The 23,232-nt window shown below is 37.9% G+C and overlaps 1 protein-coding gene across 2 annotated transcripts in view; it reads right to left on the bottom strand.

The window, feature by feature from the left end:
* Nucleotides 1-23,232, bottom strand: part of Stat4 (signal transducer and activator of transcription 4) — a 104,403-nt gene that overhangs the window by 24,722 nt on the left and 56,449 nt on the right. For both annotated transcript variants that reach the window (XM_058580334.1, XM_046447526.1), the window contains exons 6-14: nucleotides 20,703-20,781; nucleotides 17,908-17,993; nucleotides 15,117-15,268; nucleotides 13,102-13,260; nucleotides 4,809-4,901; nucleotides 1,676-1,735; nucleotides 1,369-1,386; nucleotides 1,186-1,279; nucleotides 204-248 (exon numbers count right to left, since the gene is read on the bottom strand). In XM_058580334.1, coding sequence (XP_058436317.1) covers nucleotides 204-248; nucleotides 1,186-1,279; nucleotides 1,369-1,386; nucleotides 1,676-1,735; nucleotides 4,809-4,901; nucleotides 13,102-13,260; nucleotides 15,117-15,268; nucleotides 17,908-17,993; nucleotides 20,703-20,781 — 786 coding nt within the window. The remainder of the gene's footprint in view (nucleotides 1-203; nucleotides 249-1,185; nucleotides 1,280-1,368; nucleotides 1,387-1,675; nucleotides 1,736-4,808; nucleotides 4,902-13,101; nucleotides 13,261-15,116; nucleotides 15,269-17,907; nucleotides 17,994-20,702; nucleotides 20,782-23,232) is intronic.

The following is a 23,232-nucleotide window of genomic DNA, read 5'->3' on the forward strand; positions in this document are numbered from 1 at the left end:
TCTTTGGAGAGTGTTATGATCTGCTATTTTTATTTTCTCCTTTCAAAAAAAAAATCCCATATTGTCTGAATTATAACGCTTTATGTTTATAATCAGAGAAACATGGATTTGATTTTACATAATATTAAGGCTTTTAAAGCTTTATAAAAATAAGATATAAGTTTATTTCTTAGAAAAATTCTGTAGGAGGAAATATTTCCTACCTCATTTCCTTTACTTCCAGCACTGGACTTCATTTCCTTTGGTTGCTTTGTAAAAGAAAACAACAGTGTTTAGTTGGAGAAATACCATCAGTTGCATACCCAGTCAGTCAGACTCACTATCATCATTTTTTTGGCCACAGTTTTGACTTCTAGAAGTGTTCTCCAACTCACTGGAACCTGACCTAGCTGCTTAGATTCTACAGAAAGTAACACCAAAAACAAACACCAGTTTAAACTTGTGTATGCAAATATCTTTATGTTAACCTAAATTTTATCTTTCAGAAAGTAGATCTCCTGAGACTGATTCAGTGGGGCCACAACATTCAGGTGAGATCCTCGCTGGATGTTAATAAACCAGAGGAGCAACCCGTTTCTGGCAAGAAAAAAAAAAAATAGGGCCTTTGGGAATCTAAGAAACTCTGCAAAGAATTAGAAAGAAGACAGGAAGAGAACTCTAGGTCAAAAGGAAGTGGTAAAAACAAGAAGCAACAGGATGAGGCTAAGTTGGAGCTTTCTAGACATGCCAAGACAAACCTCATAACTGCTGTACCCAGAGAACAACCTGTTGTCTCAAGCCATTCTTCTAAAATGTAAGTGCTTTTAGCCACACACAGTGTTACTGGATATTGCTTCCTGAGGAGATTTTAAAAATGAAATCAGGAATGCCTACCTGTTTTAACACAGAGTATCTTTGTCATTATCATCCAAAGACACTGAGAAAGTACTATAAATACTCATGTCCACTGTTGAGAACTCAGGCTGTCTGAGACAAGGTTTAGTGATCTTCCTACTGTTTGAATTCTTCCATGTGGCATGTTTTATTTCCCCATGTGGTCCTTAATCTCACCTAAGAAGCACTTAATAAAATACACTGAACCTTAATGCCTATTACTAAAGATGTGTCTAATTTGTGAGGACAAAAAAACCAAACCAAAACAAACAAACAAAAAAACACCCCATGTAATTGTACTGCCAAACTTACCAAATGTCTAAATTCTACTGAGAGACTCCCATTGGAAGATTCTTCAATGGACATGGCTTTGACATGAGTTCCACAAAGGACAAATCTTCGATTGCTAGAAAGGAAATTTTAGTGATTTACATGGTCTCAGGTAAAATATATTTATGAGATGTGAAAAAAAATTCTACAAAGTAAATATCTTACCTTAGAGTTGAAACATTCCTGTAAAACCAAGAAGATTCTTTAAAATGGACTGTTTAGTAGATCTATTCAAAACATGCTAGTATTCTTAAAAGGATAGTACATAGAATTTCATTTTAAGTCTTTATAGCAAAATAATTCTTTATTGGGCTCTATTAAATGTTTAAACTTCAAAGTCAACTATTTAAAGTACATTAATATGTGTTTAGAGAAATTTAAAAGCTCAAAATTGTTGTTTAAAATAAGAGAATTTATTTAAAAAAAAAAACTCTGACATTGTTACATTTTGAAATGAAATTAGAAAACTTACTTGTCAATTGATGCTTTAACCTTTACCTGATAGTTTAGTTCTGGCAATTTTATTAGTAGTCTGAAAAGAGACATCAGTAAAGAAACCAAGATAAAATTTAAAAGTGTTAAAAGCCTTTTTTTATGTTTTAAGAAATAAATACATTTATGGCATATACATACAAATAAAACTTGCATTATCCCCAGTTATATGTAATATATGTGTTTATACATGTTTTCAAACTATAAAAGTTCCTTTCTAGTTTTCCATGTTACTAATGCCAACATCAGCCACTTAACATTTGGAAAATAATTGCATATTGCTTCATTTGGTGTATGCTGAATAATACATTATCCTGGGCAGGCAAATAGTTTCATATTTTGGCTACAGTTCAAACCTGAGTTAAATGTATAGCTACAAGGAAAAAAAATTGCAAGTATGTGGCTCCATTTTATTCTTTTTTAAAAAATATTTATTTTTTAGGTGTAGATGGACACAACACAATACCTTTATTTTTATGTGGTGCTGAGGATTGAACCTGGGTCCCACCTGTGCTAGGCGAGCGCTCCACCATTGAACCACAATCCCAGCCACCCCCCATTTTATTCTTATATTATAAAAAAAAAATTGGTAAACTTAGTAAAACTGTATGTTCTATGGTAACTGTTTTGTGGAGAAAATATTGAGAAAGACCAGGCCTCTTAAATGGATATGGAAAATCCCAATTCAAATACACTTGTAATCTTTAAACACACTATACTTAGGGTGAGGTGCACTATACCTGTGATCCCAGCAGCTTGGGAGGCTGAGATGGGAGGATCACAAGTTCATTGCCAGCCTCAGCAACTTAGTGAGGCCCTAAGCAATACAGCAAGACCCTTTTATATTTTATTCTCAAAATAAAATATGAACAAGGCCTGGGGATGTGGCTCTGTGATTAAGCCCTACTGGGTTCAATCCCCAGTACCAAAGAATAAAAAATAATAATAATAAAATAAAAATGGCTGGGAATATAGCTCTGTGGTAGAGTGCCCTTGGGTTCAATCCATAGTACCAAAAAAATAAATAAACCCCGCCACCAACAACAAAAATACTACACACATTTAAATATACTAAGGAACAGCAAAAATGTTCAAAACTAAAAATGACATAACTTCAAACAAACAAGGAAAGTGTGGAACAACAATTCCTTCAGTTCCTGCTGTTGTCAGACCATGCTTTATTCTTTTACTTCCTCAAATCTTCAGAGTGTGTCCTGTGATCTGATCTATCTGTGGGTTCAGTGCAGCAGCAGAGATATTTATGTCCGTACTCACTCACTCAACCATTCATTCACATGCGCATCCCAAGCCGCTCACTCAACATATTTAAAGTACCCAGTAGAGTTTCAGGTACCTGGAAACTGGTGTAGCAGACTGGGAAAGGGAGAAATATAAACATGGCAATACCAAACCAGAGTCCAGCCAAACAGAGGAAATATAGAGTATAGTGATACCATACCAGCAACAGAGAAATAAAATGGATCACAGACAGCACAAACAAAAGGTGGACTGTAACAAAGGTTCCTTAAATGTCCTGTACAAAGCATAAGACCAGTTTCTGAGTTAGGGGTGTGTTAGATATAAAGTCCTTAGTGGTGGGTGGTGCAGAGGGTGTGTGGTCCCATGAAATCAGGCCAGATTCCTTCCCTCTCCACCTTCCTTTCTTGTCCTGCTTCCGTAAGGATCAGATTCACTCTGATGATGACACTGGAATCCCCAGTTACCCTCACTTTGAAATAGAAGAATACCATGCTATGGTAGAAAGTATAGGATCATTGATCAAGACAATGGGGAGCAGGGTTCAGAGAGAGGCTGAGGGCCCAGTAGTCCAGTAGAAGATGGCAGGACTCCCACACCAGGGCTGATGTTCTGTGCCCCAGGCAGTCACTTCAACCAGAAGGCAAGGTGATGCCCTTGCAGGGGCCTCTCGACTCAGAATGCCTTGCTGGGCAATGCCTACTCTGTCCTCTATGGTCTCAGAGAGCATCTTACACTTACTACACCATCTTGTAGGGGGTGATAAGGTATAAGATGTACACCACTGATCCATCCTATTTCCCTTTATACAGTCTTCTGAGTTACACAGAGATGTGGGGTTGAGGAATGAACAAGTTTTGAGAAGAATAAAATTTTAAAAAGAAGCGTGATGACTGCTTTTTTGTTCTTGGTATTTAGGTCTTGGTGCAAAATTCACACAAAGAAACCGAGAAGTTTAATAATCGCGGTTTTGGAATGCAAATTGAGGACAAGTACCTTCCCTTTATAGATGGTGGTCAGATGTTGGTAATCAGGGACCCTTATTATAGAACCCAAATTTGTACCACAGCTTTACCTTCTCTTGACTTATTAGTCTGTGGTTTCAGCTTTCTAGAGGTGACTTAATAATAAAAAAAAATTTAGAGCTTTAGTTTTTGGAGTTTGAACCATGATGAAAATAAGAACTCAAAACTCATTGTTTTAAGTGTTATTAGGGAAAACTACGTTTTGATTGTGCATGCTTATGGAAAAGATCAAATACACACATTGTTAAAGAAAAACAAAAATAATACAAAGCCCATGTGTCTTTAAATCAGATACACAGTAAGGATATACTGAAAATTATAGTGTTCACAGTTTTTGTGGAAAATCCAATAAGCCAATTACTGGGTAATCACAAGGGAAGAATGTGTTTCCTGCATAGGATATTCAAAGCCTTCCCAATCTGTCCCCCATTTGTCTTCTGCATTCCATCTCTCTTTGCTCCCCACCAATGAAAAAACAGGCTTAGGAAGCCATTGTTTCTATACTCTCACTCTCCTGCAATTCTCCTCCCCTTCTTCATCTCTCCAGTCCCTTCAAGTTAACCTGTCCAGCAGTTAACCCCATTGTGACATTACAATTCCATGCTTTCATGGTAATATCCCTCACTTCCTCATTAATATCCCACATCGTCATGCTCTGGACAAGCAAAGCTTTCATCCCAACATTTCTGCAGGAATTTACCAAAGCTCAGTGCTGGGTACACAGCGGGTACTCAAAAAAGTTGCATGTAAGGTAACATAAGAGAAACTAGCCTTGGTTACATAGTGGCGATGGCTCCCTGAAAAAGAAATGATAGAATGTGTTCTGCCTACCTTAGTTTTACAGTGAACTGAATGAGGGTTTTAAGTACCATCGGCCTCTGAGGGTGGGTTGGCATGCACGGCTGTCGCTCAACCACAAACGAACTAGATGAAAAGGAAATTGAAAAGGAAATAAAGCACACCATTTGAAAACACTGACAATATTGACAGAATGCAAACCACAGAAGGACAGGTTGCTTTCCTGTGCGTATCCTCTCAGTCCAAATATGCTACATCTAGGAGACCTTAAAATCCCATTAAATTCAAATCATTCCAACAACTTCTCATAAATAATTACCACAAGATAGGCAATGCTTAAAGATTGTCCTAATTAACAACAGTAAGTAATTCTTAATTATTATATTTAAATCATTAATAAAGGTCCATTTTATCCTATATTAAACATAGTTAATTTCATGCCACTGAATATTCATGCACATTTACAAATTATCATACTATAATTAGGAGCATACCGGTATTTTTTTTTTTTTTTTTTTTTTTTTAATTTTTTATTGTGGGTTGTTCAAAACATTACAAATTTCTTGACATATCATATTCCACACTTTGATTCTAGTGGGTTATGAACTCCCACCTTCACCCCATACACAGATTGCAGATTCACATCAGTTACACATCCATTGATTTACAAATTGCCATACTAGTGTCTGTTGTGCTCCGCTGCCTTTCCCATCATCCACCCTCCCCCCTCCCCACCTCTCCCCTCCCCTCCCCTCCTCTCTCTCTACCCCCTCCACTGTATAACCCTGAGGGTCTCCTTCCATTACCGTGCAATTTACCTTCTCTCTCCCTTTCCCTCCCACCTCTCATCCCTGTTAAATGTTAATCTTCTTCTCCTGTTCTTCGTCCCTACTCTGTTCTTAGTTACTTTCCTTATATCAAAGAAGACATTTGGCATTTGTTTTTTAGGGATTGGCTAGCTTCACTTAGCATAATCTGCTCTAATGCCATCCATTTCCCTGTAAATTCTATGATTTTGTCATTTTTTAATGCAGAGTAATACTCCATTGTGTATAAATGCCACATTTTTTTTATCCATTCGTCTATTGAAGGGCATCTAGGTTGGTTCCACAGTCTTGCTATTGTGAACTGTGCTGCTATGAACATCGATGTAGCAGTGTCCCTGTAGCATGCTCTTTTTAGGTCTTTAGGGAATAGACCAAGAAGGGGAATAGCTGGGTCAAATGGTGGCTCCATTCCCAGCTTTCCAAGAAATCTCCATACTGCTTTCCAAATTGGCTGCACCAATCTGCAGTCCCACCAGCAATGTACAAGTGTACCCTTTTCCCCACATCCTCGCCAGCACTTGTTGTTGTTTGACTTCCTAATGGCTGCCAATCTTACTGGAGTGAGATGGTATCTTAGGGTGGTTTTGATTTGCATTTCTCTGACAGCTAGAGATGTTGAGCATTTTTTCATGTACTTGTTGATTGACTGTATGTCCTCCTCTGTGAAGTGTCTGTTCAGGTCCTTGGCCCATTTGTTGATTGGGTTGTTTGTTCTCTTATTGTCTAATTTTTTGAGTTCTTTGTATACTCTGGATATTAGGGCTCTATCTGAAGTGTGAGGAGTAAAGATTTGTTCCCAGGATGTAGGGTCCCTATTTACCTCTCTTATTGTTTCTTTTGCTGAGAAAAAACTTCTTAGTTTGAGTAAGTCCCATTTGTTGATTCTAGTTATTAACTTTTGTGCTATGGGTGTCCTATTGAGGAATTTGGAGCCCGACCCCACCGACTGTAGATCGTAGCCAACTTTTTCTTCTATCAGACGGCGCGTCTCTGATTTGATATCAAGTTCCTTGATCCATTTTGAATTCACTTTTGTGCATGGCGAGAGAAAGGGATTCAGTTTCATTTTGTTGCATATGGATTTCCAGTTTTCCCAGCACCATTTGTTGAAGATGCTATCCTTCCTCCATTGCATGCTTTTAGCCCCTTTATCAAATATAAGATAGTTGTAGTTTTGTGGATTGGTTTCTGTGTCCTCTATTCTGTACCATTGGTCCACACGCCTGTTTTGGTACCAGTACCATGCTGTTTTTGTTACTATTGCTCTGTAGTATAGTTTGAAGTCTGGTATCGCTATACCGCCTGATTCACACTTCTTGCTTAGCATTGTTTTTGCTATTCTGGGTCTTTTATTTTTCCATATGAATTTCATGATTGCTTTCTCTATTTCTACAAGAAATACCATTGGGATTTTGATTGGCATTGCATTAAACCTATAGAGAACTTTTGGTAATATCGCCATTTTGATGATGTTAGTTCTGCCTATCCATGAACAGGGTATATTTTTCCATCTTCTAAGATCTTCTTCTATTTCTCTCTTTAGGGTTCTGTAGTTTTCATTGTATAAGTCTTTCACCTCTTTTGTTAGGTTGATTCCCAAGTATTTTATTTTTTTTGAAGATATTTTGAATGGAGTGGTTGTCCTCATTTCCATTTCAGAGGATTTGTCGCTGATATACAGGAATGCCTTTGATTTATGCGTGTTGATTTTAAATCCTGCCACTTTGCTGAATTCATTTATTAGCTCTAATAGTTTCTTTGTAGAGCCTTTTGGGTCTGCTAGATATAGAATCATATCATCTGCAAATAGTGATAATTTAATTTCTTCTTTTCCTATTTTTATGCCTTTAATTTCTTTCGTCTGTCTAATTGCTCTGGCCAGTGTTTCGAGAACTATGTTGAAGAGAAGTGGAGAGAGAGGGCATCCCTGTCTTGTTCCAGATTTTAGAGGGAATGCCTTCAGTTTTTCTCCATTCAGAATAATGCTAGCCTGAGGCTTAGCATAGATTGCTTTTACAATATTGAGGTATGTTCCTGTTATCCCTAGTTTTTCTAGAGTTTTGAACATAAAGGGATGCTGTACTTTGTCAAATGCTTTTTCCGCATCTATCGAGATGATCATATGGTTCTTATTTTTAAGTCTATTGATGTGGTGAATAACATTTATTGATTTCCGTATATTGAACCAGCCTTGCATCCCAGGGATGAATCCTACTTGATCATGGTGTACAATTTTTTTGATATGTTTTTGTATCCGATTCGCCAGAATTTTATTGAGGATTTTTGCATCTAGGTTCATTAGAGATATTGGTCTGTAGTTTTCTTTCTTTGAAGTGTCTTTGTCTGGTTTAGGTATCAGGGTGATGTTGGCCTCATAGAATGAATTTGGAAGTTCTCCCTCCTTTTCTATTTCCTGAAGTAGCTTGAAAAGTATTGGTATTAGTTCTTCTTTAAAGGTTTTGTAAAATTCTGCTGTATACCCATCGGGACCTGGGCTTTTCTTAGTTGGTAGTCTTTTGATGGTTTCTTCTATCTCCTCAATTGATATTGGTCTGTTTAGGTTTTCTATATCCTCCTGACTCAATCTGGGCAGATCATATGACTTAAGAAATTTATCTATGCCTTCACTATCTTCTAATTTATTGGAGTATAAGGATTCAAAATAGTTTTTGATTATCTTCTGTATTTCTGAAGTGTCTGTTGTGATATTGCCTTTTTCATCCCGTATGCTAGTAATTTGAGTTCTCTCTCTTCTTCTCTTCACTAGCATCGCTAAGGGTCTGTCGATTTTGTTTATTTTTTCAAAGAACCAACTTTTAGTTTTGTCAATTTTTTCAATTGTTTCTTTTGTTTCGATTTCATTAATTTCAGCTCTGATTTTAATTATTTCTTGCCTTCTACTTCTTTTGCTGTTGTTTTGCTCTTCTTTTTCAAGGATTTTGAGATGAAGTATGAGATCATTTATTTGTTGGTTTTTTCTTTTTTTAAGGAATGAACTCCAAGCAATGAATTTTCCTCTTAGAACTGCTTTCAATGTGTCCCATAGATTCCGATATGTTGTGTCTGTGTTTTCATTTATCTCTAAGAATTTTTTAATTTCCTCCTTGATGTCTTCTATAACCCATTGATCATTCAGTAACCTATTGTTCATTCTCCAATTGATGTATGCTTTTTCCTTCCTTCTTTTATCGTTGATTTTCAGTTTCATTCCATTATGATCAGATAAGATGCATGGTAATATCTCTACTCCTTTATATTGTCTAAGAGTTGCCCTGTGACATAATATATGATCTATTTTTGAGAAGGATCCATGTGCTGCTGAGAAAAAAGTGTAACTGCTTGATGTTGGGTGGTATACTCTATATATGTCAATTAGGTCTAGGTTATTAATAGTGTTATTGAGTTCTATAGTTTCCTTATTCAACTTTTGTTTGGAAGATCTGTCCAGTGGCGAGAGAGGTGTGTTGAAGTCTCCCATGATTATGGTGTGGTGGTCTATTAGACTCTTGAACTTGAGAAGAGTTTGTTTGACGAACATAGCTGCACCATTGTTTGGGGCATAAATATTTATGATTGTTATGTCTTGTTGGTGTATGGTTCCCTTAAGCAGTATGTAGTGTCCCTCTTTATCTCTTTTGATTAACTTTGGCTTGAAATCTATTTTATTTGATATGAGTATGGACACGCCTGCTTGTTTCCGAAGTCCATATGAGTGATATGATTTTTCCCAACCTTTCACCTTCAGCCTATGTATGTCTTTTCCTATCAAATGCGTCTCCTGTAGGCAGCATATTGTTGGGTCTTGTTTTGTGATCCATTCTACTAGCCTGTGTCTCTTAATTGGTGAGTTTAAGCCATTAACATTTAGGGTTATTATTGAGATATGGGTTGTTCTTCCAGCCATATTTGTTTATTTCTGTTACTAAACATTGTTTGTTTTCCTCTTTGATTGTTTCCCCCCCCCCTTTACTGTCCTACCTCCCACTGTTGGTTTTCATTGTTATTTTCCATTTCCTCTTCCTGTAATACTTTGGCTAGGATGTTTTGAAGAGATGGTTTTCTAGCTGCGAATTCTTTAAACTTTTGTTTATCGTGGAAGGTTTTAATTTCATTCTCCATCCTGAAGCTTAATTTCGCTGGATACACAATTCTTGGTTGGAACCCATTATCTTTCAGTGTTTGAAATATGTTATTCCAGGATCTTCTAGCTTTCAGAGTCTGTGTTGAAAGATCAGCTGTTATCCTGATTGGCTTGCCCCTAAATGTAATCTGCTTCCTTTCTCTTGTAGCTTTTAAAATTCTCTCCTTATTCTGTATGTTGGGCATCTTCATTATAATGTGTCTAGGTGTGGATCTCTTATGATTTTGCACATTCGGCGTCCTGTAGGCTTCTAGGATTTGGGATTCTGTCTCATTCTTCAAGTCTGGGAAGTTTTCTTGTATTATTTCATGGAATAGACTGCTCATTCCTTTGGTTTGGAGCTCTGTACCTTCCTGTATCCCAATGACTCTTAAGTTTGGTCTCTTAATGTTATCCCATATTTCTTGGATGTTCTGCTCATGGTTTCTTAACAGTCTTGCTGAGCTGTCTATGTTCTTTTCCAGTTGAAATACTTTGTCTTCATTGTCTGATGTTCTATCTTCTAAGTGTTCTACTCTGTTGGTAGTATTCTCCATTGAGTTTTTAAGTTGGTTTATTGCTTCCTGCATTTCTAGGATTTCTGATTGCTTGTTTTTTATAACCTCTATCTCCCTGTATAGTTGATCCTTTGCTTCCTGGATTTGTTTGCGTAATTCGTTGTCGAAGTGATCTTTCATTGTCTGATTTTGCTGTTTAATGTCTTCCTTGATACTCCAGATCATCTGAAGCATGTATATCCTGAATTCTTTATCTGACATTCCATCTGCTGCAGCTGTTACCTCTTCTAAAGTTGCGTTGACCTGCATTGCTTGTGGTCCTTTCTTTCCTTGTCTTTTCATACTGCTTGCGTATCTTTCCTGCAGGTGCGGGCGGCGGCTCTGCTCTCTCCTTATTCCAATTGGGGTGTCGTGGCTACCACGCCGGCAGGTCACTGGGCCTGTTCTGGGAGCTGGTGGCGGCTCTGTTCTGTCCCTACTCCAATTGGGGTGACGTGTCTGTCGTACCAGCAGGCCACTGGGCCTGTCCTGCTGGTCGGTCGCAGATCTGCCCACCTTTCGGGCACGAGTGGAGGCTCTGCTTTGCCCCTACTCCAATTGGGGTGTCGTGACTACCCCGCCTGCAGGATGCTGGGTCTGTTCCTGGCAAGGGAGGCGACTCTGCTCTGTCACTACTCCAATTAGGGTGGTGTTTGTACCCCGCCGGCAGGGTCCTGGGCCTGATCTGCCGGTCTGTTGTAGGTCTGCCTACCTTGAAGGCGCGGGCGGCGGATCTGCCCTGCCCCTCCTACCACGCCTGCGGACCCCTGGGCCTGATCTGCAGGTTGATCACTGGTCTGCTCACCCTGCGGGCACGGGTGGCGGTTCCGCTCCACCCCCACTCCAATTGGGGTCACGTGACCACCACACCGGCAGGGCCTGATCCGGGCGTGGGATAAGGATCTGCTCTGCCCCTACTCGAGTTGGGGTGACGTGTGTACCACACTGGCAGGCCACTGGGCCTGACCCGCCAGGCTGTCACAGGTCTGTTTACCTTGCAAGCGCGAAGGGCGGCTCTGCCCTGCCCCTCCTACCACGCCCATGTACTACTGGGTCGTGGGTCTGCCCACCTGGTGGGTGTGGGTGGCGGCTCCGCTCCGCCCCCTCTCCAATTGGGGTCACGCGGTCACCACGCTGGCGAGCCGCTGGGCCTGCTCCGGGGGCTGGCGGCGGCCCGGCTCCTTCCCTCCGGCTCGAGGACAAATTGAGGAGACTCGGGTGACTGAGCCTCACCCCCCTTACCAGAAGACCAACTGCTTATGTCACCGCTGGTATTGATGAAGATCTCTCCTCCACCGCTTTCTGCTGACATCAGATCTCTGCCATGTTGGTATCCTATGCGAATGGCAGCATTTCGTTCCCCTTGCCAGGCAACCCAAGCAATGGGTGAGTCCTGACCTGCCCTCAGCAGGACCCGGACCGAGACACAGTTTCCGCGGGCTCCTAGCCCCGGTCCAGGGAAGTTCCGGGAGCCGGAACTCGGCCGCTCCGTGCTCGGTGTAAGCTCCTATAAGTGTAGGCTCCAAGAAGCAGCCCCCGCGGGCTCAGTTCCGGGAGCCGGAATTCGGCCGCTTAGTGTTTGGTGTATGCTCTGATAGTAGCAGGGTCCAAGAAGCAGCCTCCGCGGGCTCCGCAGCCCTGAGCCAGGGCGGTTCCGGGACGGTTCCGGGAGCCGGAACTCGGCCGCTCTGTGCTCGGTGTAAGCTCCTATAAGTGTAAGCTCCAAGAAGCAGTCCCCGCGGGCTCAGTTCCGGGAGCTGGAATTCGGCTTCTTGGTGTTTCGTGTTTGCTCTGATATTAGCAGGGTCCAAGAAGCAGCCTCCGCAGGCTCCGCAGCCCGGAGCCAGGGCGGTTCCGGGACGGTTCCGGGAGCCGGGACTTGGCCGCCCCGCGCTCCGTGTTCACTCCGATAAGATCAGATTTTAAGAAGCCCCCAGGCGCTGAACCCTAGCAATCTGTCTGCAAGCCGCAGGCGAATTGCAGCCTGAAATTACCTGTTCTATGGCTGAATGAGCTGCGGTCAGTCAAAAACAGGTGTGGTGACGTCAGTTTACCAACATGGTGGCTGCTGGCCTCCTCTGTGGTCTGACCGGTGTGGAGAACCGAGATGGACCGCTTCCTTCCCCGTCTCGAACCCAGAATTCAGCCCTGAGTGCGGTGCTTGCGCGGCTGGCAGAAACTGCAGCGCTGTAACCCTGCGTCTCTATCCCAGCGCGCCTTGCAGACTCTAGCCGCGGGGCGATTTGCTGAATAAGCAGTTTTACCCTCCGTGCGACAAACCTCTCGCGTTTGAGTCCCCGTAGCCGATCCTCATGCGATGGAAATCCTTCCTCCAGGTTCCGGCGCACCCCACTATTGCTGGAAATTCCTAACAAGATATCCTTTAGCCGTCCTGACTTGTCATACTCCCACACAGTGAAGCAGCACACGGGGGTAATGCACTCCCCTCGCCGCCATCTTCCCTCCTATTTTTTTTCTTTAGTGAGCTTATAAACACAAAAATATTCTCCATCCCTCACTTCTTGGATATGCACTGAAGAAAAAAAAAAAAACCTCAAAATCATTTTTAAAATGTGAAAACTCAGCTGAGTGGGTGATATAGCTTAGTTCATGACAAACTGAGTCCACCGGGGAGAAAAGTATTGAAGAATAAATAGTGAAGAGTAGAAACGTGTTTCTGAAACTTTCTAGGGGCTCTATTGGCTTCTTCCTAAGGCCCACTATTCCATATTTCCTGCCACCCCTTCACTGGAAACCGAAGCCTCAGGCAGGGTGTCCTTATAACTTCACAGAACTGAGGAAACTAATAGCACTTCACTTACTTCTTGAAAAGGTTGTAGATCAAGAAGGTCACTCTTTCTAGCAGGTGCATTCTTTGCAGTGGGATAGGGTCACCTTCATATGTCATTTTGGTAGATTGTTCCTCTAACTTCTCCAATTGCCTTCTGAGTTGGAAGAGACTTTCTGCCAATAGGGTAAAGCTATTGAACAGCACATGATAGTTTTTCCACTTAATAATCAAGCATTTTAACAATTGATCATATTTTTGCAAAACTTAAATTAATAAGTAATTATCAAATTAATTAAGTGAATCACGTAATTTCAGTAAGGCTAGTGGAAGTTCTTTATTTTTATTTTCCTAATACATTTCTTCTTGAATATGCATCATCTATGTTAAATATTTTTAGATTCATACTTTAAATTATGGCAATCACTTATGAAATTTCATCAGTATCTGGAATTGCATCCCTTTCAGTTAGCCTTTGTTTAAGCCCATTAAGCATAAATATATCAATATGGCACTCAGTTAAAGGCAAAGAAAGAGCAAAGTTAAAGCTATAAAATGCATGACATGAAGAAAGTTATGTGTAAGAATACTGATGAGAAAAAAAATGTAAAACTGACCTCCCCTCCATGCATGTATATTACAAGTTCCTCTGGCAAAAGGTAAATAGAATTTAAAAATGCTTGCTTCTGATATGTGCTTAGAGTTCTACTCACTATGTGGTGATTTGACCTCAAAAATAGAGATGGGGCTTGGGCCAGAAAAATAGGAAAGATTAAGAACACTTGAAATGGACAAGCAAGAGGCCTCCAGCTAGAGGAGGAGGAACATCTTACCAGACTTCAGAGGTTCACCTGGCCCACAACAGCTCTTTCTAAATACCATGCATGAAAGATTATGGAAGAGCTGTCCAGTCTCTGCTGGGTTTTGGTCTCAGCACCATTACATTTTAAATTCTTTATTACTCCCTTTATTATTTTGTTTTCACAACAACAGAGAGTACTGTGGGTTTAGAGAATCAAAGTAACTCCCCAAGGAAAATAATATGTTTTAAAATGAGCCCAACTCCTTACATTTCTTAAGAAACAGGCCTGGCTGGGCAGAGCTTTTAGTGAGGGGTCCCCAGTTACTTACTATGTGTTTCCATTTGTATTAAAGTGTACTTTAAAAAAGCAACTTGAGATTTTTAACTGTACATTTTTGCTTCTCATCATACTTTCCAATTGTTCTCTCAGACAGTTTTATTTTATATTTATGAGGTGGAAAACCCTATCAACATTTTTATCTTCTAATGAGAGGGTATGCATGTGTGTACACCCAGCTGGTGGATGCCATGCCGTGCTAACCGCTTGACATTTTATAAACTTATTTTTTAATTGAAAAATAAAAATTGCATATGCTTATAGCATATAATATGAAGTTTTGATATATTTACACACTGTGGGAAGGCTAAATTGAAGTTAAATAATATATATTACCTCACCTATTTTGGGGGGTTTGAAAAACCTAAAATCTACTTTCTTAGCAACTTGCAAGTTATAATAAATCATTAACTACCATCTCCACATTGTATAGTAAATATCTTGAACTATTTTTTCCTCTCTACCTGAAATTTTGTATCCTTTGACCAACAAAGAACATTTTCTTAACAAAATAAATGTCTGTTAAAAACACAGAACTCATGTTTAACTCTGGTATCTTAAGACATATTTAAAAAGTTGAGATATCTGTTTTCAGGATTTTGAAGCTAAACATTGATTATATCATTAAAGAAAATGTATTACTGGTTTCCAAATCTCATTTGTGATTGGTATTTTGTTTGTACAAAATAAGCAATTCTTATGCATTCTGCAGATGCTTCATTCTTCCCCCAAAGGAATGAGGATCCAGAGCACTGACAACAATTCCATCTTCATGTCCAACTGTAGGGCTCTCAGCTGCTAATAAGCCAAGCCACCTATAAGCTACATGTCAACCTGCATTCTCCAGCTGGGTGACACTGTTTTCTACTTCCTGTGGTTTTCACTAGAAACTAAAGTCAATTCGCTTTACCAGTTTTGAAGCTGGTCGAGCCCGTTGTGGAGTGGACCTCCTATGCAGGCGATCTGCTGCCGCCTCTTCCAGTCCTGTAGCTCCTCTATCAGCATGCTGTTCATGAGCAAGTCTGTTTCATTTACTATCTGTGTCATCTTGCTGAGTGTTTCCTAAAAACAAAGGTGAGGACCAATAGGCTTTCACAAGAACAACCAGAGTTGCTCACAATTTAGCTTATAAAACAATTGGATCTAGTTAAAAGCCTGGGCAAAGGCTTGGTTAAAATTTTGACCAAACATTTTATTAAATACTAGCTTTTATTTGCTATAGCACTGTCTTTTAAACAACCAAATTATTGCATCTAGAGAACATCATAAGGAAAGAAAAATGACCACAGCTTAACATCCTCCTAAAGACATTTCAGTATAAATATGTTAAATTGGTAACTTCTGTGATAATATTGAATCATGGATTCAGAAACCATATATTTATATTTTAAAGTGAAGTTTATAAGTGTAATTAATTTTTTAAAAATATGATTATCCATTTATTTGCAAATGTACTGGCTAAAATTTGAGTCTTTCTGTGTTAATTTGTATTAGGACTTTATTTGGATCTGGGGAGGCAATGTGGAGAATCATAACTTTCCAAGGCCTAGACTGGGTTAAAAAATGTGAGTTTCTGTCCTGGATTTTCCACAATCTATATGAATTCAGAAAAAGCATTTAATATTTTTGGAACTTGGTCTTCTCATCCATGCAGTCAAGTGAGTGGGTTAAATTATTTCCAATGTTCCCCCCCTTTTCCCTAAAACGTTATTTCTAGAGTAGAATATTTGATGGCATGTATAAAATGTGTAGTATAGACATACAAACTTAGTGCTTTATGCAAATTACACTAAGTTTAACCTTGGATTAACTATATACATGCTTAAAATCTGATGGAGAATTGTTTAAATTTATGATTAATTTAAAGTGAAAATAAATTTTAAACTTTTTAATATCCATGCAAATTTCTGAATAACAAAAAGAAATGGAGCTCAACTTTTAGAAATGAATTATTGATTCATCATTTTATGATTAAATATCAGTTGCATTTTCTTTCAAAAAGAGGTAGAAAGTTGAAATAGAGGTATGTCTCCTCTTGGAAAGTATTTAATTGAATTAGAAAAAAACAGTTTTCTCTTCTTTGCACAGTGATCAGATTGAATATGTCTGGTTGCCAACAAATTATTCTAAAATCTAAGAAATTTCTTAACAGTGTTATATCTCAGAGTAGAAACCAAAACACTTATTTTCCCAATAAAATTTCGGTAGCCATCAAGTAATTGTTTAATTATACATGTGTACTAGAACCCACCTCAGCATATTATGTATAGCCAAAAAAACAACTATGTGTGAAATACTGTAAAAAAAAATTTGAGTAAATTTCCACCTTGAAATTAATGATGCCTACAATAAATGTATCATGGAAAAATAGATAAATGAATAAATAATAAAAATTAAAATATTTTTTAAAAAAAGCCCTAAAGAAGTTCAGCTTTGTAAAATTACTACAGGAAAATGGCCAACAGCTAAGTACTATTCCTAGAAACCCTTTGGTGTTCAGAATGGGAGCAAATTTTTACCACACGCACATCAGATAGAGCACTAATCTCCAGGATATATACAGAATTAAAAAAACTTAACACCAAAACAACAAATAACCCAATCAATAAATGGGCTAAGGAACTAACAGCCACTTCTCAGAAGAAGATATACAATCGATCAGCAAATATATGAAAAAATGTTCAGCATCTCTAGCAATTAGAGAAATGCAAATCAAAGCTACTCTAAGATTTCCTCTCATTCCAGTTAGAATGGCAGTTATTAAGTACAAACAACAAGGGACTGAGGTTGTGGCTCAGCAGTAGAGCACACGCCTAGCAGTGCGAGGCGCTGAGTTCAATCCTCAGCACCACATAAAAATAAAAACAAGTAAAAATAAAGGTATGTGTCCAACTAAAAAATATTTTTAAAAAGAATACAAGCAACAATAAGTGTTGGTGAGAATGTGGGGGAAAAGGCACACTCACATTACTGGCAGGACTGCAAATTGGTGCAACCAATCTGGAAAGCAGTATGGAGATTCCTTAGACCCAGCTATCCCACTCCTTGGTTTATACCCAAAGGACTTAAAAACAGCATTCTATAGTGATGATAGCAATGTTCATAGCAGCACAATTCACAATAGCTAAATTGTGGAAACAACCTAGATGCCCTTCAATAGATGAATGGATAAAGAAATTGTGGTATATATACACAATGGAATATTACTCAGCATTAAAAGAGAATAAAATAATGGTATTTGCAGGTAAATGGATGGAGTTGGAGAGTATCATGCTAAGTGAAGTAAGCCAATCCTCAAAAACCAAAGGCCAGATGTTTTCTTTGATAAGTGGATGCTGATCCATAATTGGTGTGGCAGGGAGCATGGGAGGAATGGAGGAACTTTGGATAGGGCAAAGGGAGGAAGGGGAAGGGGCACAGAGATAGGAAAGATGGTAGAATGAGATGAACATAATTACCCTAGGTACATGCATGAAGACATGAATGGTGTGACTCTACTTTGTGTACAGAGAAATGAAAAATTGTGCTTCCTTTGTGTACTATGAATCAAAGTGCATTCTGCTGTCATGTATAATAAATTAGAACAAATAAATTAATTAATTTTTTAAAAAAGAATCTAAGAGCTCAATTCTTTTCAGTAGGAGTGGGTTTAGGAAAAGGAGAAAAATAGATAAATGGTCAAATTAAAATTCTTCACTAACCTTTCTCTTAAAGTCCAGGCTATTAAGCATTTCTTGCAGCGTCAACACTTCCTGATTCATCAGGGCATTATTTTTGTCACTCTGATCTGCAAAGGCAAAGAGATCAGATTTGGAATTCTCTCCACGGCGAAGCGCTCCACTTCTGAAAGTCCGTCTGCCTCAATCTGCTATCCTAAAGTGGCCTTGGGGAGGAGGAGGGCAGAGACTATTAAAGACTAAATGGGGCCACCAGAGTTGAGCTCCAAAAATTTTAGAAATAAAGAGGAAACTTTTAGAAATGAATTATTCTAAAATTTAGAAATTTCATTTCTAAAATGAAACACTTTATTCTTCATAATGTACATGCATGCAGCACTGAAAAAATATCAAAGTGACTCAAACATAATATATTAAGTTCAAAATAGTTTCATTGTTTAGTGTATTTTGCTCTTGTAAGTCCAAGAGCATGCTAATTTTGCCAGGATAATGACATCCAAGCATGCCTAAGAGGACTCCTTTATCTTCAACTCTTCACTGAATATTCCTTTTTTTTGTTGGTGGCGGGGTGGGAGGGGGGAGATAAAAAATGTTTGTAATGATTTCTTTGTGTGTACCTCTGCATTCAAGATAACCTTGGTTGTGTGATATAAATAAGAAAGGAAGGGAGCTTCTCTTTGTGCCCAGGATTAAATCATATTTTACTCTTTCAGCTCTTTATACATCCCTCTCTTCTCTGCTCTACTTATTCTTGGGAATCAAAAGTTACTGCCTTGGAGAGTAAGTTTTATCTACTGAGTCTCAAAAACTAATAAAACTAATTCTCTGCTTTCCATTTTTCTTGAAAAAAAAAAAAAGGCTGGCCCTTACAATAAAATCAGAAGTGAGACAGAGTGCTAAATTAAGAAAAATGTCTAAAATGAAACAAAACAAAAATGGTGGATCATGGGGAGATGTGCAATAAGCAAACATCATATTACTTAATTTGAACATTAAATTTTATTGATATAACAAATGATTGTTCATACCACCCATTCATGTCCATAAAATGAGGGTTGGGGATACTGATCTGATTTGTGTAATTGTGTAGAACAACATTGTGGCAAATTTCTCAACAAAGGAGCTCCTTTCTGTTCATATTAGTTCACAACTTCTTAGACCTTATATGTAGAAAAATCTTCCATATGCAGCACTTTTCTACTGAAAACTTCATTCAGATCGTCACCATAATTTGTTTCCCTTATATTTAATTTCACTTATAACAGGGTGGGATGAACAAAATAAGTAGTTGTAGATTTGAATGATAAAAATAATCACTTTTTATTTTTCATAATGCACATGAAGCAATGAAAACATTAAAGTGACTCAGATCATAATGTATTAAGTTCAAAATAGTTTAATTGTTTAGCATATTTTGCTATGTGCTAATTCTTAATGTTGGTAGTTTACACATGAAATTTGAGATAAGGTTGTCTTCAGGAAACTTTAATGCTTTGTTAAATTTACAGTGGTTCTAAACCCTTTTAGGAGCATAGATTCCTTTGATAACATATTAAACCCATGTTTGTGCTATTTCTTCTGAGGGGAAAAATAGTATGAACAAATAATCATAGACATTTTGAATGATATTTCATGGAAGTCAAGACTTTCTGAAGATGCTAGGAAGAACACCCAAAATACCTCACCCCACACTTACAAAAAGTTAGACATTTTATCACAATCATCCATACTTCCATCAATATACATCTTAAGATAACATTTTAGTAGTTAAAGGTGATTACAGAAATTAAAGGTTTCTATCTGGTTTATTAACTTTTAAGTTATTTTGAAATAATTTTATAATTATAAAAATGCTACAAAAATATTAGAGTTCCCAGTATCCTACATTGTTGGACATAAGGACAGTAAAATAATCAAAACAAATGAACTAACATGACCGAAATCCCATCAACTAGTCCAGACCTAACTAGAATTTCACCAGTTGTCCTCATAATTGCAGCATACTTTAAACTATCAATCTGTTAGTACTGTTAAATCTTAGCTATTGTGAATAATTTAGTATTTCCTTTCCATTTCTTAAAAAATTTAATTGTAAATAACCTCACTATTTAACAACAGAGCCAAATAATTTCTAGTGTACTTTTATTTTGATATTTATACAATTATTATACTTTCGAATAATTTTTGATATATGGGGAAATAATTTAAAATAAAATGAGTAAAAATACAGTCAGTATACAAAACTATATATATGCAGTCTCATTTTTCGAAAGTCAGTAGACAAGTATGTATACAAACAGAAAAGGCTGCAAGAAAATACATTTCAACAGTTTACCTTTAGATTTTGAAATTTCATGGGATTTTTATTTAATGCATTTGCCTATTTTTCATTTTTCTTAAAAAGCACATTTCTATTTTGTAATTCTAGAAATGATATTTAAAAAATTCACCAGGGATACTAGTCATGCCCTGATCATATTAGGCAATTAATATTTTTATTGCTTGTGATTGGGACATTTTTGATTCTTTAGGAAAATGTTCTTATTTTTGAAAGATGCATGTTGAAAAGTAGGTGTGATTTCTTATGTACTTTATAATTTGCTTTGAATTGATTGGTTAAAAGATCTATATATTTATATGTAGAGAGAAGAAAGAATCAAAAACAAAGAAATACTCATTCCTTGCCTACATTTTGCCTTAAAAGAAAAAAAAAAAAAGGCTTCCCTAGGGAAGTAGATCAACTTTGTTAAGTACAGAAGAAACCTTGTCATTCAGCCTTTATATCCTTAGGTAGAGTTATAGACAAAACAAAAACTTACCCATTGTCTGAATTGTTTTATACCTGTAGTCAAATTCATCTTGAAGGTCTTCTAGGTATTTGGCATCTTGTTCTGTCATCTTTATGCAAAAGAATATATACTCACTCAAAAGAAAGCATTGAAGGATGTTGCAGTGTTTAAGCACATCCAAGAAACAGCATCATAAGTACCTTTAAATATTACACTGGTACTTCCAGTCTCCAACACCATCCAAGGACACTGAACCTATATTTCTGAAAATCTAATTCATGTGAAAGTTGAATAACACTGGAATAACCAGGTCAAATTAGCTCTTCCTACTATTTTATTCCTTACCGCTTATTTGGAAATCTTTTGGTGTCTTATTTCCCATTTCTCAGGTGACACTGCTCCTATCATCTTTTTCTTTTAAACTAGAGAAAATGGGTACTTTGGCTTTTCTATCTCTGGATTAATGTACCAATGATCACTTTTTGCTTAATCTCCTTTCAAATATGCTAAAATAGATGACAATTCAACCTAATTTTAAAAAAATTTCTACCTAAAATATACCTGTGTTTTCTCCAGGATTTTTCTGTCTTTGAGATTTTTGGTTTTATTTTCTTTTAAATTGGTGATGTTTTCTTGCTCCATCATATTGGTTATTAAATGTCAAGATCTGGGATAAAGGCTTTTTGTGTATTATCTAATTTAGACTTCACCTCTCTCATAGGTAGGAAAGGAAGAAGCAGAGGCTTCAAGGTGTAAAAGGTCTCACTTGTCCAAGGTCACATGGCTTCGCTGTGAAGAGTTTTGTGGGAAAGTCTGGCAGTTTGACTCTGGTCCTAACTCAAAACCAGACAACTTGCTTCTTAGATTTAAGACTACTTTCCTTTCTTAGACAGTCAAAAGATTCTACTGCCTACTTATTTCAATTAGTTTTCTCTAAGGAAAGACTCATCTGCCCCCCAAAAGATGCATGTAAACACACATCAGCCTCCATGAATTCCAAATTTTAGTTAATTAAATTATTGGTTAAGAAAAGCATCAATGGGCTGGGGTTGTGGCTCAGAGGTAGAGTGCTCGCCTAGCATGAGTGAGGCACTGGGTTCAATCCTCAGCACCACATAAAAATAAAATAAAGATATTGTGTTCACTTATAACTAAAAATAAAATAAAATAAAAGTATCAAATTTGGGGTCAGAGTCTGAATTTGAGTTGCAACTCCATGATTTATTAACTTGTAAGAACTTCGAGCAAATGTTTTTGCACTTCACTTTCTTCATCTGTAAAATGGGGTGGGGCAGACTAGGGGAGGGAGGAAGGTGAATAACAATAACTACCCTCATGATAATTACGATCACATGAGTAAAATGAGTAATAAGATCACATGAGTTAAACTGCTCATAATAGTGCCATGTTCCAAACAAACGATCTATAAGCTTTAGCCATGATCACTCTTCTCCCTGCTTGTTATCTCACTCTAAAGTGATGTTCTTGACAATTCTAAATCTTAGAAAAGAAACAAAGTCAGAGTTATTGACTACACAGTATATTGTCTACATAACAATAATAGCTAAGACTTTTGGAGTCAACTTGGCTATGCCTCAACCTTATATACATCCTTCTTTCAGCCACAGGCAAAGTAACTTATTTCCACTTTCCTAGGAGGCTGTCCAGGCACAAAAATCATAGTAATAAAGACTCAAGCTAGAATTCAAATCCAGTCTAGTCTAACTTCAAAGTCTTCACTATTTCTTTTCACTACATTTCAATACCACTCTCGGCTTTTAATTTTAGTGTTAAATTTTGGAAGGAGCAACAAACTTTGGAAGGCTGTAGGTTACTAAAAGTCAGGGAACCCACATACTGGGAAAACGTAACAAAATAAAATAGGATAGCTTTAAAGCAGAGGTATATGACAGCTCCATGTTTTGAACTCAAAATTAATTAAAAGCTAAAAGAAGGCAATATCTTTCAGAATCTTCTAATGCAAAGCATATCAAAAGGAATGAAAAGTATATTAAACTATAACTCCAAAAAGTCAATGCTGAGGTAATTAAAAGGCTTTCAGATATTGTCATCGGTGATTGTGAAACCTGAAAACTGCTAGCAATAACCTGCAAAAGCTCTCTTGATGTCTGAGAAGCCTTATAGGAGTATCATGTACCAAAACATTCCACAGAGAGATGGAGTTTCTGGACTAAGTGGGGCAAGTGCATTGATGGGAAAGTACTGCTTTGCCTCTATGTCAGGCAAGTCTTTCTGGGATCAGGATAAGGTACCTGGGATTTATGGAGGGAGTGCTAGGAGAATGGACATGCAGGAGAGGGACAGGGAGGGGCAAGGAGCTAAGAAAGTACATGGTTTTCACTGCAGTCTGGTTTGGTTTTTTCCCATAAGAAAACCAGGAGCATGATCTGCACCATATTCCAATATGAGGCAAGGGGTCCTGGCCTTTCCTCCCTTGTCACTTAGTCATTTCTCAAGGTGGCCCAGAACTCTGTAAAGGCAATTCCAGAGAAGCCCTTAGCAGGGAACACTCACAGCAGCTGGGGATGATGCATGGACC

The sequence above is a fragment of the Marmota monax genome, unplaced genomic scaffold (assembly GCF_021218885.2).
Source record: "Marmota monax isolate L192 unplaced genomic scaffold, Marmota_monax_Labrador192_F-V1.1 WCK01_AAM20220418_F8-fsc00007, whole genome shotgun sequence".
NCBI classification, from domain to species: Eukaryota; Metazoa; Chordata; class Mammalia; order Rodentia; family Sciuridae; genus Marmota; species Marmota monax.